The sequence below is a fragment of the Rhinopithecus bieti genome, unplaced genomic scaffold (assembly GCF_001698545.2).
Source record: "Rhinopithecus bieti isolate Rb0 unplaced genomic scaffold, ASM169854v2 scaffold_14700, whole genome shotgun sequence".
NCBI lineage: Eukaryota > Metazoa > Chordata > Mammalia > Primates > Cercopithecidae > Rhinopithecus > Rhinopithecus bieti.
Genome location: NW_016808194.1, coordinates 1615200 through 1637914, shown reverse-complemented (window position 1 = coordinate 1637914; position 22715 = coordinate 1615200). Strand labels below are relative to the sequence as shown.

Here is a 22715-nt window from a genome sequence, read left to right as displayed (position 1 = left end):
TTGGGAGTCCAAGGCAGGCAGATCACTTGATGCCAAGAGTTCAAGACCAGCCTGGCCAATATGGTAAAACCCCGTCTATACTAAAAATACAAAAATTAGCTGGGCACGGTGGCTCCTGTAATCCCAGCTATTCGGGACACTGAGGCACAAGAATCCCTTGAAGCTGGGAAGTAGGGGTTGCAGTGAGCCGAGATGGCGCCACTGCACTCCAGCCTGGGCAACAGAGTGAGACAGTCTCAAAAAATAGAAAAGGAACTGAAGAGTCAAGGTTTTCTTCTTAACAAATAACTCCCGTTCTGATTCATTCATTTGGGAAATACCACTAAGAACCTATTTTGTGAGCCAAGGCCTGCTAGACACTTGGGAAGAACACAGACCTCAGCTCTGCCCTCTTTGAGTTCAAAGCCTGGAGGGATTACAGCAGCATCAACCTAAAGCAAAGGATGTCTACACTTAAACCTGAAGAATAAACAAACAGGAGTGAGGCAGGGGTCGGGAGTTGGGGAGAAAAAATATGGCACATTCTGGAACCCAACAGTCAGTGTGGCTGCTGGCCTTGGAGGTGGGGAGCAGAATGCCAACATGAGGTGTGAGGGGTCAGCAGGGGCCCATGATCTCATGAGATCATGAATGTGAAAATTATTTGTGTTAAAGGAAATCTGTGGTAACGATATGGAATGTACATAATTTGTTCATTATGATTCACAACCAGGAAGTATTCTGCAAAATCTGATGGTGAGGTGAGAAACAAGATGAGGATTGTTTTCCTACCCCTGTGTGTTCCTTAGTAATCACACCATATTGGGACATCAGAGAAACTTAATTTGTTTCAGACTCACAATTTAGGTCTTAGCCAAGAAACCTTTGCTCAGACCAATGTCCTAACGCATTTCTCCAATGTTTTCTTCTAGTAGTTTCGTAGTTTCGGGTCTTATATTTAACTCTTCAATTCGTTTTTATTTGATTTTTGTATATGGTGAGAGATAGGGGTCTGGTTTCTCTTTTCTGCATGTGGATATCCAATTTTCCCAGCACCATTTATTGAAGAGACTGTCCTTTCCCCAGTGTATGTTCTTGGCACCTCTGTTGAACATGATTTGGCTGTAAATGCATGGATTTACTTCTGGGTTCTCTATTCTGTCCCATTGGTCTATGTGTCTGTTTTTATGCCAGTACCATGCTATTTGAGTTAATATAGCTTTGTAGTGTATTTTAAAGTCAGGAAATATGAAGTCTCCAGCTTTGTTCTTTCTGTTCAGGTTTGCTTTGGCTATTCTGGGTCTTTTGTAGTTTCATACAACTTTTAGGGTTGTTTTTTCTATTTCTGTTGTCAAACTCATAATTTAGGAATATGTGAAACGGTGTTCTCTTTCATGTGTCTGACATCTTTGTACATGTGTGTAGTTTGGTAGGAGGGCACCACACACACACCAGTTTAGGATGTCTCCTTGGGAGGCCCATGGACAAAGAGAGCTCAGTCCCAAGAGCCAGTGCCCTCCCAGCTGGGAGCTGTTCGAATCTTGTCATGCCAAATGGAAATGAATGGAAGTTGCCAAGTCATAATTTCTGTGATAAGAAAAGGCCCACTATAATTCCAGAGGCTCTGTTAGCCCTTCATTGGCCAGAGAGTTCCTATCTCTCCATATGTAGCCTGGGACTACAAGTTTGCCTATTAATTTTCAGTGGAGAGTTCCTGGGTTCAAGCCTGAAGGAACTGACCAAAGGAGGTCAGCCTATTTGTGGACACAAAATAGAAGGGAAAAGTTCTCCCCAGGGTGGGAAGCCTGAGGGAAGGGGAATGGAACAGAGTCAGTGAGAAGGGCAAGGTGCTTCTGCATCTGAGGTTTTGAGTGGGCCTGTTTTACTTTGAGTCTTACCAGGATCTCCCAGTTTTGTCTAGAAAGGAAGCAGGACAAAAAGAGGCAGGGAATGAGGCCTGAGACAGGCAAGACTAGGGGCTTTTCCTGTTTGATTGTTAGGCTTTTGTTTATGTTGCCTGTAGGTTCCTTTTCTTTTATTTTCTTTTGCCTCCTAGTGACAACCATTCTAAACAAATTGCCAGCATTGTCTTCCTCTGTTGACATCCTTCCCAGCAAGGAATTTAAAATAGCATCTCCCCCTCCAGAATGTGCTGTGAGGGAAGAGGTGATTAGCATAAAGATGTGTTCTGACCCTCACACCATCCTCTCAGGCAGACATGGGAGTAAAAATGAGCTGTATGATCTTTCTGACCCTGGTGTATCTTAAGTCCTTTTGCTCTTTTGAACTGTCTCAACAAAGGAACCAGAAAATTAAAAGGCAGCTTTATGGATGAGCCAGAGTATAAGTGCAGTAAGTTTCTTTTTTTTTTTTTTTGCAGTTTTTACAGTTTTTTAGAACACAAAACGTGCACATGAGCTGTCTACCCATTTTCTTCGCTGCACAGCCTGGCTTTGGGGTTGGTGACTCTGATGGCTAGCTGGGCAGCTCTTTCCATAATGGCTTTGCAATTCTTGGAGGAAACATTGTGAGCGATCTCAGCACAGTAAGATTTGTTGCACATCAGCAGCACTTCCAGCTCCTTGACGCTCTGGATCCGGAACTTCCGGAAGCCACTGGGCAGCATGTGCTGTTTTTCTGTTGCTCCCATAACCAATGTTGGGCATCAAGATCTGGCCTTTGAACCTTCTACAAGCCCTGTTGTCAATACCTCTGGGTTTCCACCAGTTACGCTTAATTTTGACATATTGGTCAGACGGTGCCGATGAACTTCTTGGTTCTTTTTTTGAACAATCTTGGGCTCTACAGGGGGTCTGAGGGTGGCCATGATGCCAAGGAGGAGATGGCTCCTCTTTCTTTTCTTTTTATTAGAGTTTGCCCTGAACTGTAGGGAAGCTGGGAGTTCTTTTGTGTGTGTGTGTGTGTGTGTGTGTGTGTGTGACATATTTATTCAAGATATTTTAATATTTAAAAAATAACTATCATTTTAAGTGACTTCATATTTTTCAAGTTTGCCTTTTTTTTAATTTTTTTTATTATTATACTTTAAGTTCTAGGGTACTGGAGTTCTTTTACTCTTGTGGGGTCATGAAATAAACTGTTCTAGGAAATGCATTCGCTAACATTCTAGAGTGGGGTTGCTGCAGGTCATGGCGGTTGGGCTGCATAGTCCTCTGGTTCCTTATAATTCCAATAAGGTTCTCTTTTAAGCCCTAAAGATCCTACATGATTTGGAGAAGGCACTCAAACCTGGAAAGTGTTTTCTGATGCAAAATATCTGCAACTGACTGTCCCCTCTGTAAGGCTGGAGGTTCAGTGGCGGGGTGGGGGGGGGGGGGGGGGTCTCCTGGGAAGAATATTCAAAACGGAGGCAAATATGTAAACGCTCAAAGAAGAAGACGCTTACCATTTTGTCAGAAAGGAATAAATTGTTAATATTACTGAAGGGGAAGGGAGTGGGCAAAACCAAGAGTAACTGGGGCCAGGGAATAGCTAACCAAACTTGGAAATGCACATGGTTTCACATTCCCAGTGCCCAGGCAAAACTGTGCAGGCTTTGCTCTAGTTTTTCATTTCCCCAAACCTGTCTGCGGAAACTTTTATTAAAAAAAAAAAAAAAAAGAAAAGAGAAAGAAATTCACTGTGTTACCCAGGCTGGTCTCAAGCAATCCTCCTGCCTCTGCCTTGGCCTTCCAAAGTGCTGGGATTGAGGGTGTGAACCATCATGCCTGGCCCCACCTCATTTTTTTTTTTTTTTTGTATCCTGGACTTAATGACCCTCCGTCTCCCTGTTATGACCCTTGAGGGGCTTTTTATGCGGTATTAAATCTGTAAGTACCAGTATACCATAAACCCTATGGAGAATGTCTCTAATGAAAGAAGCCTTCCTGATGTCCACACTTGTCAGTCTTCACATCCATACTCTCCTTGGCTCAGATGGCTGTGTGCCTTGGAAGGAAGAGGTTAATCAGTGAAAGGTTAACAGTAAAACTCCAACACTGACAACAGGCATTAATGCAAGTATTAAATGCTAGTTTGCATTACCCTGATAATATGAAATTTATTTTGGGAAAATACAAAGGTTGTTTTTATGAAACCTTTCCATGAGTTAGCTGAACTAATTAATTTCTAGCATGCCATAAGGTTTTCAAAAACTATGCTTTAAATGCAAAAAGGAAGGGTTTCCTCCACTTTTCACCATATCAGTTTCATGAGTGTTTGATCTGGTGTTTGAAGACTAGATAAAATCCACAATTTTCTTCCTTTTGCAATGTTTAGCACACTCAGATCTGTGGGAATTCAGAAGTCAGCCTGAGGTCCTGGCTGTGGCAGCCTCTAACAGCACACAAGCAGCCACCATCCCATCCTGTTTAGGGTGTTTATGTGGCAGAGCTGTGTGGCCACATCAGGATATTTTACAGGGCTTGCCAGGGAGGATTGAGAAGGAAATAGTCCATTATGCCCGCTTGTATTGAAATGTCACTATTTGGAATTTGAACTAAAAACCTATTACCTAAGAAACCAGGGAACCGGTGCCAGGGTGCATAGAGGTGGATGAGGCCTGGCAGGGCTTCTCACCCTCTCTCATGGGGGTGGGAAACTCCCTCCAGTCTGCAGCTTTGTGTCTGCTGGCAGCACACAAACTCCCAGTGAGCCCAGTGACAGCACTGCAGACAACAGTCATCATTATTCTGCCTGAGTGGCATCAGGGTATTCTGCCTGAGTGGCATTGCCATAACCTGACGGGGGACAGAAGCTGGCATGAGCAACTTCACCTGCTTCAGAACTTGGTTCCAGAGCTACACAAGGGGCATCTGTGGACCATCTCCCAGCAGTGAATCTAAGAGGTGTGCCTCCTCCCAGGATGAATTGGCTAGTTCTGGGCACAACAAAGACCATTTCCAAGTCACCCCTGACCCTCCACCCACCAAGACGCCACTGCCATAGACCCCTGCCAACATTCCAAAGCTGGGAGAGCTTTTCTACCTCTTAAATTTCTAAGGCCTGCTCATAATGCAAAGGGGATTCCTCCTCCTGTTCCCATCACACTGTATTACTGCGGGTGTCAGCAGATGGAGGCTGCCTTTTATATGCAAATATTTGGAAACCATTAATTCCCCAGTTCCTGCCACTACTCACCCTCTTATAAGACCCTGTCTGTACCATCCAAATGGCAAATTGAAGTTCCCACCCAACAAGAACTATTAAGAACTTTAGGGTATGGTGATAGCCTGCAGCCTGAAATTGACTTATTTTTGACATTCTTGTGCTGATTCAGACACTAAAGATTCAGAAAACAGACTATAAGACTTAGATGACTGAAGACAAAACTCCTTGGGAGGAGAAAGGCATTTAATATCTAATGAGGAACATAACTAACATTTATTGACCTCTGATTGTGTGCCAGGCACCATGCTGAATGCTTTATGGAAAGGTCACATTTAGCTGTTACAGGGGTCTGCACTAGTATTACGTAAGGAAAGAGGGGTTCCAAGAGGCTAAGGACTTTTTCCAGAGCCACTCATCTGGATGGTGGGAAAGCCAGGATTGGAACCTGGGCAAGTCACGCTGACACCCAGAGCCCTTTTCTGGTCCACTAGGAGGGAAAAGAACTAAGGACTGCAACAGAATCTGCAAGGACAAGGGGACAATGAAGGATTTATGGCCTCCTTCCGCCTGACTTTAAGAGTCAGTGGTTATGAAAAGAGCTTTGGCCTTCCCATCGCTCTTCAGCCCCTCTTCCTTTTTGTTTTCCATGCCTCCCCTGCTGTCCTTTCTCTGCTCCCTCCTCCTCGGAGCCCGAGCCCTGTGAAGTTTGCCAAGTCTGATCCCTGCCCAGCAGCCATTGCTTTCAGCAGAGCTTTGCTGATCAATATTGAAAGCTTCAGCTAGAGAAGAAAAATGTTCCCAAAATTCAAAACATGTCTCCTGGAGAGACGCTTCATTAGGAGTGGGCATTTCAAACTCCTCCACAGTTGTCTAATGCAGCCTGGCCCAGCATTCAGTGATGGTACTAGGGCTGCTCCACACTCAGCTTCCAGAAGTGCTAGGCTCCGGCTGCCACATAGTCCCAGTTGGTGTGTAACAGAATCCACTTCCCATTCGCTGTCTTCAGCTGTACCATATTCTTCTTGGCTGCTCTGGATAGTTTTTTGGTTATACAGTATGTTTTGACTCAAATTTTCTCCTACCACTTTCTACAATTCTCCTTTGATGGCACATAAATGCCCTTGTGTTCAGCCTCAGTAACAAAACCAATAAAGCCCTCCTCTGTTTTAGTACCACCTTAAGCACTTTCATTGTCACCACCCCAGGGAGCCCTGCCATTGGGTAGAAATTGGAGAATACAATGGAGGCAGGAGAAGCAGTTCTTTCTCTTCCAAGAAAGTTGTTTATTCTTGCCCCAGTCTTGACCTAAAGCAGCCTTGCAAAAGATTTCATGCATTTCATATGGCAAGGTGGCTCAGAAGATGGATGCAAACGAGCTCTGAAATGGCCACCAGCCTGGCCCAATATGGGGGTGACACAAAAAGCCTTCTCCCAAGAGCTGGGTCCCCGGATTTGTGTTGAGTTGATGAATCTATGAAAGCTCCTGCAAGTGACTTCATCTTCCCCGAATGCTGTTACTGAGTTTCATTGCAATGCTGGGTCTCCTGTGGCGTGAAGGGAATGTCAGGAAGCTGGTCTTAGAGTATTTGCACTGTCACCTATGGAGTGCAGCATCTAACGGCTCAGTTGTCCATGCACACTGCTCTTGGACAAGGAGGGATAGACATGCGCTGGTGAAGCCGGCGGAGAGAACCCATGTGAAGGACTCTGAGCTCCTGGGAACAGGGTAGGAAGAAGAAGTCCTAGGAATCTTCCCTAAACATCTCCCTCAGGCGGGGCTGCCTTACCCTTCTGAAGCACACGGGTACATGGATGAGGGCAGCTGCCTGACAAGATTGAGGTTTTATGAGGAGGAGGAAATGTCTGGGTAGGTTTACCACACAGGAAAAATGTGAAGTTAGACCTTATGTGGTTAGCAGCGGCGAACCCATACAGGTCTGCAGCAACTCAGTTCTTGCTGCCTTGGAGGAAGGAATTCAGCCCAGGGACAAAAGGCAGAGTGAGAGACTGAGGCAAGTTTTAGAGGAGGAACGAAGGGAAGTAAAGTACACTTGGAAGAGGACCAAGCAGCCAACTTGAGAGATTCAAGTACCTCATCCGCCTTTGACTTGGGGTTTTATACACTGGCATGGTTTGCGTTTCTTCTCCCCTGATTCTTCCCTCGGGGTGGGCTGTCTGCATGCACAGTGGCCTGTCGACACTTGGGAGGGGCTCCATACGCAGTGTGCTTATTGAAGTACGCATGCTCATTCGTTTTTCCCTTATCTGTTGAATGTTTCTGGAGGAAAGTCATATGACAGTTAAACTCCGCCATTTTGCCTTCTAGTGCATGTGCTTGAGCACACTCACCTGTCTCCTGAGATCTTACCAGGAAGCTGCTGAACACCTGCTTCAGGGTTGTTTTTTTTTTTTTTTTTTTTTTTTTTTTTTTGAGAAAGAGTCTCTCTGTCACCCAGATTGGAGTGCAGTGGCACAGCCTCACTTCCCAGGCTCTAGAGATCTTCCCACCTCAGCCTCCCGAGTAGCTGGGATGACAGGCACATGCCCAGCTAATTTTTCTGTTTTTTTTTGTAGACGCAGGATTCACCACATTGCCTAGGCTGGTGTCTAACTCCTGAGCCCAAGTTAATCCGCCTGCCTTGACCTCCCAGAGTGCTAGGATTACAAGCATAAGCCACTGCACCTGGCCAGGTGTTTTCTATTGGGAGACTGCATTTCCCTGGTCCCGGCTGTGACCAGTTGTTATTTTAGAGGGTTTAACAACTGCCTGACCATCACCTGACAGTCGCCAGACATTCCTGTGGCAGGGCCCTCCCCTGTCCTGCTCATGTCTACCTAACTGCCCACTCTAACAATATTACTCCTGTGGTATGGGGATCCTAAGACAAAAAGCTGAAATGAACATGTTCTAGCACTACAGAAACCCATACTGCCCCTCAGTAAAGGCAAATTTTAAATCTCTGTGGATAACCCAGGGCACATAGTGAACAACCCCTTCTGAAGAGGCGCTTATGTCTTCCCTTTACACTCACCATGAGAAAGAATAACCAAATACAATAGAGCCTTCCCTCCAGGCCCTCAAAGAAAACCTGGGTATAACAGAACAAATTTAGAAGAGAGTTAAACGTGTGCAAATAGAATCTATAAGGTAAGAAGAGGTCAATCTGGACAAGAACCAAATAGAAATTCACAATGGTGAAACATTGTCATTGAAATAAAGTAATTCACTAAATGGATAGTAAACTGCTAAAGGGAGTTAGTGAATTGAAAGATACAAGTCTGGGTGCGGTGGCTCACGCCTGTAATCCTAGCACTTTGGGAGGCCGATGCGGGTGGATCACGAGATCAGGAGTTCAAGGCCAGCCTGGCCAAGATGGTGAAACCCCATCTGTACTAAAAATAAGCCGGGTGCGGTGGCATGTGCCTGTAATCCCAGCTACTCGGGAAACTGAGGCAGGAGAACTGCTTGAACTCGGAGGGTGGAGATTGCAGTGAGCCAAGATCGCGCCACTACACTCCAGCCTGGGCGACAGAGTGAGACTCCATCTCAAAACAAAACAAAACAAAACAAAACAAAAACAAAAAAAAGATATCACAGAGAAGTTGAAATCTGCAAGGTAAAATAAAATCTAGTAAGAGTTTATGGAGACTATCTACAAAATAGAGAAGCAATATCCAAAAAATTGATGGCTGAGAATTTTTCAGGAGTTTTCAGTTTGAAGGAGTAAAACTAATTTCTTTTTTTTGAGACGGAGTCTCGCTCTGTCACCCAGGCTAGAGTGCAGTGGCGCGATCTCGGCTCACTGCAAGCTCCGCCTCCCGGGTTTATGCCATTCTCCTGCCTCAGCCTCCCGAGTAGCTGGGACTACAGGCGCCCGCCATCTCACCCCGCTAATTTTTTGTATTTTTTAGTAGAGACGGGGTTTCACCGTGTTAGCCAGGATGGTCTCGATCTCCTGACCTCGTGATCCACCCGTCTCAGCCTCCCAAAGTGCTGGGATTACAGGCTTGAGCCACCGCGCCCGGCCGTAAAACTAATTTCTTACCATGATAAATAAAAAGCTCCTTTTTGTTATATCTTAGTGGTACTTCATATCAGCAACAAAAAAACAAAAACTTGGAAAGCTATCAATGACAGAATTCATTTACCTATAAAGGAATGATAAAAGACAGACTTCTCAAAAAAAGTAGAAGTCAGAAGTAGGCAGAATAATGTCTCCAAACTGCTAAGGAAAAATAGCAGACAATCTAGAATTGCATAACAATAAAGCTATAGCCAAAATCAAATGTAAAAATAAAGATTTTCTTAATCTAAAGACTAGGTGAGCTTGTCACTCACAGGCCATTGTTAAAAAAAATTACTAAAAATGTACTTCAATAGAAGGAAATTAAATCCAGAAGCAAGGAATAGTTAGAAAAAAAGCAAAAAAGTGAGTAAGTTGGTTTATTTATGTAAGTGTAGATTGTAAATGATAATGATTAAGGCAGGCTCAAATAAAGGTGAATTAAAATAATAGGCAGTAACATGGAAGATGAAAGAACACATTCTAAGGTCCTTTTATTTTCAGGAGGAGGACAGAAATATGATTAACTTGTATATTAAAAACTTAAGCATAACCGATAATAGAAATAACACTTCCAAAACAGTTGGGGGAGGGGAATATTAAAGCTATCAACCTGACAGAAAACAAGAAAGAAGGAAAGAAGCACATAATAAATTAAAAACACAAAATAAGTTTTCATATGTGTATATATGTATATATGACTGCAAAATATACGTTCAGATCTACCAGTTTTTGCAATAAACAAAATTATCTTAGTGACTATATAGATTTTGTTTTAATTAGCCATGTGCTACTAATAAAATACACTAAAAATAATGCAAAGTTTATTAGCTGGGCATGGTAGAATATGCGTTAGTCCTAGCTACTTGGAAGGCTGAGGCGAGAGGATCATTTGGCCCCAAGAATTTGAGGTTACAGTGAGCTATGATTATGCCACTGCACTCCAGCCTGGACGACAGAGTGAGACTCCGTCTCAAAAAAAAAAAAAAAAAGAAGTCCCACCCTGCCCTGAGGATTCCATAATTGAACAATATCAGGGTGCGAAAGTTGCATTGAAAAACACTGATTTCTTGCCTAAGAGACTAGGATATCATTAACTAAGGATGACAGCTGGGGATGTTCCACTTTGGAAGTAAAACGAAATTAATGTTCATTGAGTTCTTCCTAAGTCTTAGTTAGGGCCTACAAAGGAAATTAAGAAGGAGCATCAGAGAGAAGGACTTGTGCTGTGTGTCATGGAAGCCCAGTCACAGGAGAACTTGGAGTGGGTTATAGCATAGGAGCCCCAGAAAGAAAGGAGAATTAAAGAAGAACAGAGATTTTTAAGGATAAAATAGTCAGCAGTATTTCTGCTGAACACAAGGGGTTAACCAGAATAAGTATTGAGAAGCCACCCTTGGATCAAGCTTTAAGAGGACAGATTAGCAGGGTGTTGGGCCTACTGGTAAGAGACAAAGGAAGACAATGGGAAGTAATAACTTGGGAAAGCAAGAGTGTATTTTCCCTCAGGAAGTTCAGCACCTAAGGGAAAACAGTGGATGGTGAAGAGAGAAGCAATCTCAAAGGAAGTTATCTTGGAATAGGCAATAACCATATTAAAGAATGAAACCTTAATTATCTACAGCCCTCAGGGAAATGAGTTTCCTGGGTAGCCATCTTTTCTAGGTGACCTAATGCTTTTTAAAAATACCAACCTAATTCTGACCATTTAAAAAATATGCAGAGTCACTAGTACTAGCAGCATCAGGGTGGTCTCTTGTTCATCTTTCATGAATCTAATAAAGCCAGTCATTTCTCCATGACTGCAGGACTTGTTGAGGCCTGTCTGGAGCTTAAAATAGCCATACAGAGTTGTGTTTTGAGTTCTTGTATCTGTTTTTTGACATCTTTGAGTGTCTATCTTTTTTTCCATGTCTCATGGTTAATGTGCTAATGTAGTAACAAGGTTTGAGGGAGGCATATCTCACACGTAAGTGTGAAAACTCAAACAGGCTTATGAACTACAAAAGGATTGAGTATCTTTTATTGTCAGGCATATTTTCTCATAGCATACCATAATTTTCTATGTCTAGTCAGCTCATAGCTGGGTTAAGGTAAGTTCAGGCGTGATAGGCAAATAAACTTAGCCAGGTTTCTGAACCTAAAAAGCTCAGGTGCAGACTGGTCAATCACCAGGATAATAAACGTCACTCTGGTGTGGCTGGTGGCCTTTCCCCTTGTGTTTATGTCTCATATACAATTTAATATAAAACTAAGAGTAAGCTGGGGTGATATGGTTTGGCTCTGTGTCCCCACCCAAATCTCACGTCAAATTGTAATCCCCGCATGTCAGGAGAGGGACTTGGTGGGAGGCGATTGGATCATGGAGACAGATTTCCCCCATGCTGTTTTTGTGATAGTGAGTGAGTTCTCACAAGATCTGATGGTTTAAAAGTGTGGCATTTCCCCCCTTCACTTGCTGTCTCCTGCTGCCACGTAAGTAAGACATGCCTTGCTTCACCTTCGCCATCCAGCATGATTGTAAGTTTCCTAAGACTTCCCCAGCCATGCGAAACTGTGAGACAATTAAACCTCTTTTGCTTATAAATCACCCAGTGTCAGGTAGTTCTTTATCGCAGTGTGAAAACGAACTAATACATGAGGTGAGCAGCTGAGAGGCTCTTCTGACTATAGTGTATGAGCTGGAATATGTCGATTTTGAGATATTTACTTAGCTCTTCAGTCAAAGACCTCTTTGGAGGCCTTTATTTCCTGATCTCAAGAGGAGAACCTCAGGACAAACTGGTTGCATCTTCCCTCAAGAACAACTTAAAGATTTCTGCTTCAAAGATGATAATTCTCTCAATACAGATAGAAAAAATTATTCACCTACTACCCCATCCTCTAGCAGGAAAGGTATTTATTTCTATTGACTATAATATCCTTTCTGCTGTGGTGTATGTTACACTTCTGTCTGCTATCTGGGCTGTACAAATAGACTTGATCTTCAAAGACTGTACAACTTGGAATCTTCACAGTCCTGGGATCATTTGCTAGAGCACTTGTTCTTAAATAATGCAATGATGATGCAGTTCTCAACATGAAAGTCTGTGAATTTTAGCAAAAGAAATGGAGAGGCTTCTGGTTTTCTGAATTCCATAACTCACAGTTCTGAAGGCAAGACTACTGAGACATTCCAAGTAGAGAAAGGTCACTAGCAATATCAGGGTGGTCCCTTGTAAAAGGCCTACAGGCTGGCTTCCAAGAGGATTTATACGGTGGCATTTGTTATCTTGATGATTTACCAGTCTGGCTCTTAGCTTTTCAGGTTCAGAAACTGATTTAATCAAGATACAAAAAAGAGATTCATTATCAGAGTTGGTCTCACCTTAACCAGGCTCACAAGATTGATCTGTAAACCAAAATGCCACTTGACATTTACGCAGAGAAATATAACTGATGGATATTCTTAAAGTACAAATGACTAGCTCATTCTTTCCTGTAGGCAGGCCTATGCAGGGAAGCAGATCATAATCAGGAGGTTCTTTGGTGAACATGAAATCAGAATAAAGCTGAATCATATGCTTAATGGTATAGGCTAAGAGAGTAGTCCATCCCACACCAAATATGACCCTGCCAGTGGAACTAAGTTCCTTTGAAGGCTGTCAACCATGACTCCCTCTGCTCTGGTCAGTGTTTGGATAGACACCTGCCAATGTTTTGTCTCACTTTTTTATGCCTCAGGGCTAACCCAGGCCCATACCCACCCAAATCACCTCCCAAGTTAGTCTTTCTCCTAGATGTTAATACTTTCCATCAGCTTATAGTGTCATTCTTTCTCCTTAAGCTTACAGTTTAAATCTCAGCAATCTTATTTTCAAATTCTTAAGAGATCCCTTGCTGAACTTACATTGTTCAAGAGGAGAGGGTGACATTGACAAGTAAGCAGCTCACTCACACCAAGACTTATCATTTACCAAACAAAACTCTTCACATTCTTGCTATATGCTTATGCCATGTTGTATTATTTTAATATTTTCCTTAACTCATTTTAAAATTTAAATGATTTTTACAATAGAAAATGACTATTCTTTGTCACAAAAGCAACATAACTCTAAAACTAAATATATTGAAAACAAAAGTTCTTATTTTTCCCATGTACTTTTTTAGCTAGATACCATTTATCATGGAAAGCTCTGAGCTTGAGGAGCTCTTTGAGATACACTAGCAGCAAACTGAGACTGCCCTCAATATAATCAAAAACATCAAAAGAGGACTGAGCAGGTCAATAATGTAAGATATTATCTAATTATTTATATTTAGTGCCTTATCCCACTACCATGTAAACAATAATCTCACATTAGGTGTTCTACATTTTGGGAAAAGATGACCTTGACTTTTTCTTATTGTAAGTGTATTTGAAACTTATTTGTACAACTATAGTGATGCCTCCCCCTTCCCAGCTTCACTTAACCCTGGCTTCAGCCTGATGCTCTACTGACTGTCTCGTTCCTGCCTCTCCTGCACAGGTACACACTGGCAGCTCAGGACCTGGTGATGCGTGCCCGGGGTGTGCTGAAGGACAGAGGATGGCGGATATCTAATGACCGACTGGGCTCAGGAGATGACATTTCTGTATATGTCATTCCTTTAATACATGGAAACAAGCTGTCATGAAAAAGGCCCAGGGGATTGGGAGGACAGAGGGGAAGAAAGCTGGGATGCCTCTTGGCAGGACGGAACTGGGAAGTGCCCCAGCTGAGTTCCAAGTGACGCAGTGTCTTCCCAGCCCAGGTGGGGAGTTCGCGGCCAAAAGGCTATGCTTCAAGATGACCCTTTGGTTTCCATTTCTTCTTTAGTAACAGGTCAACTCAACAAGAGCAAAACACAAAGGCTGCTACCAAGTGTTGTATTTCAGTTCCTTTCGTAGGCCTCCGAGGTGGCCATTGCCTATTTGGGGTATATATGTCATATTTATTTTATCTCGAGTAGCTGGGGCAGCCATTTTCAGGTGTAAATGGCAGAGGACTCTTCAGCCTGTCAAGCTGCCAACTTCTCTACGGGTTAAAAAGTGCTGCATTGGAAAGTAGGGGTCATGCCTCAAAGTGTAAGTGCCCACCTTCTAGGAAGCCTGAGATTTATTTCAGGGATTACTGTCTGACCCCTGCCCCCTTCTCTTTTCTATTCTTCTGTTCTTCTCTTTTCTATTCTTCTTCTCTGTTTCTATTCTTTTGTGGCAGTGGTGGAGTGAGGCAGGGATTTGTTTTACTTTTTATTTTTTCAGTTTTTGACATTCCTTGAATCTGTTTTTTTTCCCCTCCATAGAACAGGCCTGGGACTTTCCAACACCCTGCTGAGGAAGTTCTGCGTCAAAGTCCCACCCAGGCTGGGTTGTCCCCACATCCTCCAGCCCACACAACCCAGGCAGCATCTGGGCCAGTGCCCTGCATGACAGAGGATCTTTGTTGTGTAATGTTTGTTCCCAAGTTGCATTTTCTCACCAAAGCAGTGTGTTTTCATGAAACTATGAGTGTTTCTGTGGACCAGCAGTTCCTCTGTTGTCTTCAGTGGTCTCCCTGTGTGTCTCAAGGGTTCTCTGTGAGAGTCTGGATTTTCATTTCTGGAATGGCTGGCCCCATCCCACTTTTCTGTGTCATGGGGATACATATAAAGCAGTGTTTAATAGAGCAGTTTAAGAAGTTCTTTGCATCTGTTGGTTCACCATAGCTCGTCTGGGGACCATTTTGGATTCAGGTTTCATGGCTTGTGACTGTCCCCAAGCCCACTCCAAACAAAGTGTAAGGATCAGAGTTCTGTTCTCCCCATCATCTTTGTGCAAGTTCCCTCGGGGTGGGGGACGGGGGAAATGGGTTGACTGGCCATTCTCATGCTGTGCTCCTTTTCTCTAGAGAATCATGTCCCAGCTCTTCCAGGTCCCACATCTGAGTGTTCACCACAAGAGCAGCAGCCGCAGGCACAGCACGCGCCGTATCTACCTGCTACTTCTCCGTGGGGAGGAATGGCCAAGTAGACTGTAAAACTTCTGTCTCTTAGGCAGACTTGTACAGCCACAAAATTACCTAATCTTCTTCCTGCTGAGCTACTGAGGTATTGCCACCATTTTGACAACTTTGAGTAATTAAAACACTCTTCTGGCCCAAGAAGGAAAAGGTCACTGATGTGACCCCTAGAATGCTAGAGAGCTAATTCCAGTTCTCATGTTTGTTTGAATTTCTTCCCCAGAGGAGAGGAGAGAAACTTCTCCTCCAGGGCAGTAAATCACCTGCATTTCTGGAGTTGTCCCGTATTTGAAAAGGCCTGGAGCCCCTCCTACTCAGGAATGAACTCATTCCACGGTGTGGAGACAGCGCCCTGTCTGGCAGGTGAAGCCCTGTGGGAATTCACGCCACCCGGTGTTTGTGGAAGTGTTGGCCTGGGAAGAATGGGACTTCGGCCTTGTCAGGAGTTGTCTTCATCTGACGGCACGTTTCCTCCCCCTGCAGTAGATCTTAGCTACCCCAGATATCTCTGTGGAGAGAAGTTTGTGGAAAATGCTTTGCTTCCTGGCAGAGTTTGATGCTGTGGGAAAACCTTCAGGCATGCGACAGCAGTGTGGTCCACTCCCTGTTCTGTCCTGGTGCTCAGAGTCATGTGTAAGTAGGAAACCTGAGCAAGTCTTCCATAGAGGACCCTGAGCTGCCGTCTTTGGGATCCTTCCTGTGTCCCCACTGCCTTTCATTTATTTGCTTTCCTGGGCCTCTATCTGGGCCCTACTTTGAGCTTCTCCAGTTTTATTCAAGCCACCAGAGTAAGAATTTGGGTGTAGATGTCACAACTACCTTCTACTCAATTCACCAATTCATTTACTGCTATGGCACATCTCAGGAAAAACTCTAGAAACCTCTACATCTCTAAATCCTCTATAAAATCTTGAGCATTTAGTCCTGCTGGTTTTAGTTAGAAAGGCATCCAGGAAGTGTTTCCATAAGCCCCCTTGGGTGGAAAGATCTTAGTTACAAGATAAAGTCATATTTGTGTTTGGGGGATGGGAGGAAGGCTATAAATGAGGTGAAGAAATCAAAAGTGGGAAACATGATGTAGATGAAGCATGGCAGATCTGCCCAGCACTGATATCGCTCTATAAACTGAGCTTATTCAATTTTGGCCTTATTTTTTACCCAGGCCCCATGTCACCCAGTCCTGAAACAGTAACTGCGTTTACATAATGGGTTGGCCCTTGATGCATTCCTGGAAAAGTCAAAGGACGCACACTTTGAAACTCTGCAGAACGTATTTATACATGGTTCTGAAATCTTGCGTATCTGACCTATGGCCAAATCTGCTTGCTCGAATAGCCTCAGAGGAAGTCTTGTTTAATAAAAAGCTTTTGATGTCCTAGTCAAGTCTTTATGGTTGTCTTGAGGGGTGTGTGGCTACTTTAATGAAAGGCTTTTCTGCTCTAAATCTCTTTGCTGGGGCTGGGCCTCTTCAGACTATCTGGTGAAACTCCTTTCCTTAGAACAAACTCAGTCCATCTGGACTCTGTGGCATTTTGCTAGATGATAACCAAAGCCTGTTCCTGTAGCCAGTGTCAGCAGTCAGAGAGGTGGAGGGTGTGTTCTGCTGCGGTTGCGCATGCCTATCAGCTGTTCTTGAGGTGGAAAAGAAAGGTGAAAATCGGACTAGGCCAAGTACTCAGCTGTCTTAATAGGACAAAGCCTTAAGCAGTGGAAATTTCAGTTATTTTCCACAGTATTCCATTTTGGAGGATTTGGGGTGTTTACTTTTTAAATTCTTAAACAACTTAACCTCCATGAGGCTTTGTGAAGTCAGTGGTGACCACCCTCCTCTTACTGTGTTCTCAGTATTCATGCACTTCCAGGGAAGAATGACAGCCACAAGGAGATGTTGGTGGGGAAGAATGACAGTCCCAGGATCCAGATTTAGCCTCAGATCTTCCCCATGCAGGCAGGGTTTTCCATTTAACAAGAGCACTCGTATGAAAACATTAGGGACAAATCTCCCATGTCTTTAAAATTCTGATTCTCCTCTTGATATCCCCTTCCTCACCTGCCAATCAACTTTATAAGGCCACAAGTGGTCACTGGTTTTCCTTCCACAGGTTTGAGGTTCTCAGCTTTCCTTAAGTGACCCAGCAGCTCCGCTGTTTTCAGAGTGAATATGTTAAGCTTTGATGAGATTCTATTTTCAGTAAGTTAGTGCTTCTGGGACACTTGGAGAAAGCTGTGAGAGTCATTGTCTATGCAAAGAACAACCAGGCTGATCCTAAAAGTTATCCAGTCTAAGAAAATGGTAAAACAAGGTCTGGCCACAGCACAGAATTTTATGTGAGGAACTCAGATTTTTGAGGACTTACACTTGCAGAGAAAGGTTGCAGCCTGCACACCATAGCCCACCTCTCTGAGCAGACTGTGGTTCTGTGTGGTGATGTGGCACATGTTTGTACACTGGGATTTTTCAAAGGACGCTACGCGAGCAGCCTGACTTGCCTCTTCTGTGTGGACTGTGGCTTTTGTCAGATGGCGTGCCAGTCTGCAGAGGACTGCTCTTTCGAATCCACAGTGTTATCTGTGTAAATAGCTTTAATTTTTCCTCTGTGTCTTAGGTGTGAAGTTTTGTTCATGTAGCAACCAGGTAGAGTGACCAAATAAGGCTGTAAATGTGCTGTACTTTTCTACTGTGATGTACTTGAAGGAGAACCTGTGTCCTCTACTTTTCTGATCTCCCTCAAGTATTTTGTGTTTGTTTCCTGAGTCCTGAGGTTATTATTTCACTCCTGTTTTGCCCCCAGTTTTTTTTTTTTTTTTTTCTGGAGACCCAGGGAGGCCCATGGTGGAGATAGATCATTTGTAAGGAATGGATCATGGTCTGGGTTTCCGAAACTACCCTACGTACAGTGAATGAGAGAAATCTGCCTGGAAATGGTTTCAGAACCATGTACCTTTATGCTTTGTGATTGTGAAATGTTGACTTTTTTGTAACCCAAAAATGAAAACTGTTTAGTAAAGGGGATCTATTTTGTGTGTTTTGAAACTTAGGTGCAATGTCCCCTGGAAACAGCTAAAGAAATGTATATGTTCAATGACATTTTAAAATAAAATATTATATATATGTATATAGGACATATTCAGCAAAACTTTTTTCTGTCTTTTGTATGAATTCAATGTGAAGTTTCTTTATGTCAGGTGATGGTCAGGTAATGGTCTGGTTTCTTTATATCAGGTAATGATGATGATACAAAGAGTGTCATGGCTCAATGTGAGGTTATCAACTGTGAACACAGACTCAAAATCCAAAGGGAATGGATGCCAACACTATAAGCCTTCACAGGAATAACAGTAAAGACTAATACATTTCAACTATGCCTCTAGAGGAACTACCATGGATACCATCAGTAAACACATGAAGAATTCAGAGAAAAGAATTACTCCCAAGAGGTATTAAGTGAGAGGCCTAGAGCCTCATGTTGCTAAAGACAGTAAGAATCAAGACTTCCCTTCATTGCTTAAGCATTTTAAGTATGACAAAGGGTTAGTAAAATGTACCATCTTATAGAGAAAAGTTACTGTAACAGGTGGGATAAGGCATCAGAGTATGCTAATTCTGCTTAGTTCTGAAATCCAGGAAGTTAAAAGTAATCTATAAAATACCAACAACATATTTTAAATGACCAGGCATGGTGGCTCATGCCTGTAATCCCAGCACTTTGGGAGGTCAAGGGGGGAGGATTGTTTGATCCCAAGAGTTCAAGACCAGCATGGGCAACATGCCAAGACCCCATCTCTATAAAAATTAGCCAGGTGTGGTGGTGACTATAGCACTGCCTATAGTCCCAGCTACTCAGAAGGGTGAAGTGGAAGGATCACTTGCACCCAGGCTGGGGCTGCAGTGAGCTGTGATTGTGCCACTAAACTCCAGCCTGGGAGACAGAGAGAGACCCTGTCTCAAGAAAAAAAAAGAAAAAACTATTTTGAATGATCCATGGTCTTGATTCACAAAAGAAAGCTAAAAGTGGAAGCTTGGGAAGAAGAGAATGGAAGATAAGTCATATTAGAATACGATTATTGTGAAACATCCCAGCTCTGTTCATCTTCACTTGTACCCTAATGCTGATGCTGCCTCCTTCTCCCCCACTCAGTAGTGGAAAACAATGGAAAAAAATCAATGCTTGGATTAGATACCAGGAGATGGGGATGTTTCTTCTCCATGGAAGATGGAGGAGTCTTCTAACATTCTGTCATGATTAGCTCTTGAAAGGTGTGGCAGTTGTCTCCCAAAATGGCTGCCAACAATGCTTCCTAGGTCTGTGTGCAAGTTTCCTTTTCCCATCAAGAGGTGGAGTTTGTTTCCCCACTCCTTGAGTCTGGTCTGGCTTGTGACTTGCTTTAATAGAATGCAGAAGTGACATTCTGAGACTTCCAAGCTGAGATCTCTGGAGGTCTCCTAGTACCTGCTGTCACTCTTGGAAGCCGGTCACCCTGGGAATATCAGACTAGATTAGTGAGTGAGTAGAGGCCACGTGGGGGAGAACCACCATGCCCAGACATTGGCAGTGGTGCCCGAAATGAGTTCCTCCAGGTGATAACATGAGGAGAGAGAGGCCTAGCCAGCTCTCAGCTATTTGGGTCATTCCGCTTGAAGTCACAAACATTATAGAGCAGAGAACCATCCCCACTTAGCCCTGCTTAAGTTCCTGGCCCACAGACCCACGAACAAATAATAAGGCACAGAGAACCTGGCTCTTGGGGTTTGGGAGTAAAATGGTTAAAAATGTAAAATGTTTAAAGAGAAAATGGCATTGAGAAAATACGCTTCTGACGTGGGAAAGAATCTTCCATATAGAATGTGGTAGGGTGACTGAAATGGGAAAACCAGTTTGTTAGCAATAATGCAGAGGTGAACTGATAATCCCTGCACTCACGTGTATGCTTTTGCTGCTGCTTGCAGCTGGTAAGGAGCCTTACTAAGCCAGGAAAATGATGGCCATTTGGAGGCTATGAGCCTAGAAGGGGAGAACACTAATTTAACCACACATTTATGATAAGACCATCCTATGTTATACTACTTATGACCTTTGGTACAGTCAAGTGGTTCTTTGATTCCAAAGAACTTAACAGTGTTAGGGGAAAATCAGACCATTTTAAAATTGTGTGTGTATATTTAAAAATTCTCATTTAAAAATCTCAGCTGGACATGGTGGCTCATGCCTGTAATCCCAACCTCTGTGAGGGCGAGGTGGGCAGATCACTTGAGCTCAGGAGTTTGAGACCAGCCTGGGCAACATGATGAAACCCAGTCCCTACAAAAAAATACAAAACTTAGCCCAACGTGGTGGTGCACACCTATAGTCCCAGCTACTCATGAGACTGAGGTAGAAGGATCATTTGAACCTGAGACATCAAGCCTGCAATGAGCCACGATCGCATCACTGCACTCCAATCTGGGCGAGAGAGCGAGATCCTGTCTCAAAAAAAATCCTTGTCTACAAAATACTTCACACTTGTTGCCACCCCAGTTGTTTCCTTTAAATGACAAGCCAAAGAATGAATTACATTTCCTAGCAATTAGTCTGCCTTTTTAACTGTGCTCTCTATCATTAGAACCCGAAAAGACTGCTGCTCACTCAGTACATTCCCTACATTTTCAGTCTGTCTTTCACTTCTGACAAGATCCTCCACCTAGCTAGCCCTTTTTGCTTTATTGATTCCAATTAGGCTGCCTGTGAGACATTCCAAGTATGACTGAGCACAAGGTGGGGGCAGGGTGCACCTCGGTTGTCTTCCAGGGACTGGGTCGGATCAGTTTGTTTGTGCAAGTGGGGCCGTGGACAGGGCTTTGGAACGTCTGAATGCAAATCTAAAGGACAGCTCTTCCCTGAAAGGGGCAATACAAATCTGAGCTTTTTTCTTTAATCCTCTTTTTAAAATTTGATATTTGCAAATTTAGTCACTATAAAGTAAAAGTAGGTGAGCTCATTCAGAATTGTGGGTGGGGGTGTAGGAATGGTTGACATGAAAGTGAGAGAAATGTGAAGTTACAGCAGCAAAATGTCCCAAGCTGAGCCACCTCACATCCTTTAAACACTACAGGAAGTGTAGGCTTAGTGAAAAAACATCTTTGATTTAAACTAAATAACTGTAAAACCTGAAAAGGGTGGTCTTAGCAGTTCTGAATTAGATATTACCTCCCTATTGAGTTTGGTCAGTGAAAAAAAAGAGTTGGGAGAAATTTCTGGAGAACTGTGAAGTCTCCACTATTACTGTCTTAGGTGAAAAACCTAAATTCCTTATTTTGGGAATTTTTTTTTTTTTTTTTGAGAAAGGGTCTTGATCTGTTGCCCAGGCTGGAGTACAGAAGTGCAAACATGGCTCACTGCAACTACAAATTCCTAGACTCAAGCGATCCTCCTGCCTCAGCTTCCTAAGTAGCTAGGACTAAAAACATGTGACACCATGCCCGCAGAGACAGGGTCACGCTATGTTGCCCAGGCTGGCCTCAAACTCCTGGGCTTCCACCTCAGCCTCCCAAAGTGCTGGGGTTATAGGTGTAAGCCACCGCACCCAGCTCATTCTTGTAATTTTTAAATACAAGTCAGAGAATATTTGGCCAATCTACCAATTGCACCGTAGAATTTGGAGGAAAATTAACAGTGTGGTTGTTCTCATATTTGCAAAAAAGATAAATGCTATCATAAGTATTACATGCCTTAAAATGCAATGCAAATAGACTCAAATATTTGTAGATGAAATGTTACCAATGTATGTCTTGGATTTGCTTCAAAGTAATAAAGGGAAGGGAGTGGACGGGTTTACAGATGAAACAAGATTGGCCATATTGAAGAAAGTTGTGCAAACTTAGAAATAAAAGGATGACTGCATGTTTTTTTTCAGTGTCTTTCCTGGAATATCATCTGCCAGTGCCACCCAAGGATTATTTATTTAGTTCTTAGGTTATGGTTCTGCAAACTTTTGCTGTAAAGATCCCAATTGTAAATATTTTAGGCTTTATGAGCCATTTGGACTCTGTTACAGCTACTCAAACCAGCTATTGTTGCACGAATGCAGCCATAGATAATCTGAACTAAGATCTGTTTTAAGACAGTATAAGGTCAAGCTTTATCACTTGACTAGAAGAATTAACTCATAAGAATGTGGCCTGATCTTGCCTCTCTGGTGTGAAATGAAGAGAATCAAACACATGAACATTCACGGCCTATTGCTAAGGAAAATTCAGGTAGATCCATAATCATTTATCTTGTTTTATAAACAGAGGGCAATTTATAAATTTGCCAGTTTGTATTCTAAGGTAGTCCTACATTCAGCTTTTAGTCATACTGGTGGCAGATGCATCAGGGTTGTGATACTGTATTTTCTCAAAACTATAACACTATCAATTTTATAATCTGCCACAAATTGAAAATGGTTAATATTTTTTTCTAATTTAAAAGGAGGAAGTTAACCCATCATTTGCCACACTCTAGTCATGAGGCAAAGGAAAGCATACATGTACTCTGTTCTTACAATAATAAAAGTATCTCATAATAAAAAAGTTTATTATGCCCCA

At 43.0% G+C, this 22715-nt stretch overlaps 1 protein-coding gene across 5 annotated transcripts in view; it reads left to right on the top strand.

Moving 5' to 3' along the window:
- PPM1H (protein phosphatase, Mg2+/Mn2+ dependent 1H) overlaps positions 1-18271 on the top strand; it is a 293660-nt gene extending 275389 nt beyond the window's left edge. The window contains exons 10-11 of one of the 5 annotated variants that reach the window (XR_001887950.1): positions 13661-14929; positions 15041-18271. Coding sequence is in view for 1 of the 5 variants with exons in the window: in XM_017885695.1 (XP_017741184.1) it covers positions 13661-13808 (148 nt within the window). In the remaining 4 variants the exon portion in view is untranslated. Of the gene's footprint in view, positions 1-13660 lie in introns of all 5 variants that reach the window. The other 4 variants (XR_001887949.1, XR_001887951.1, XR_001887952.1 and 1 more) reach the window with 4 other exon arrangements.
- The last annotated feature ends 4444 nt before the right edge of the window (positions 18272-22715 follow it).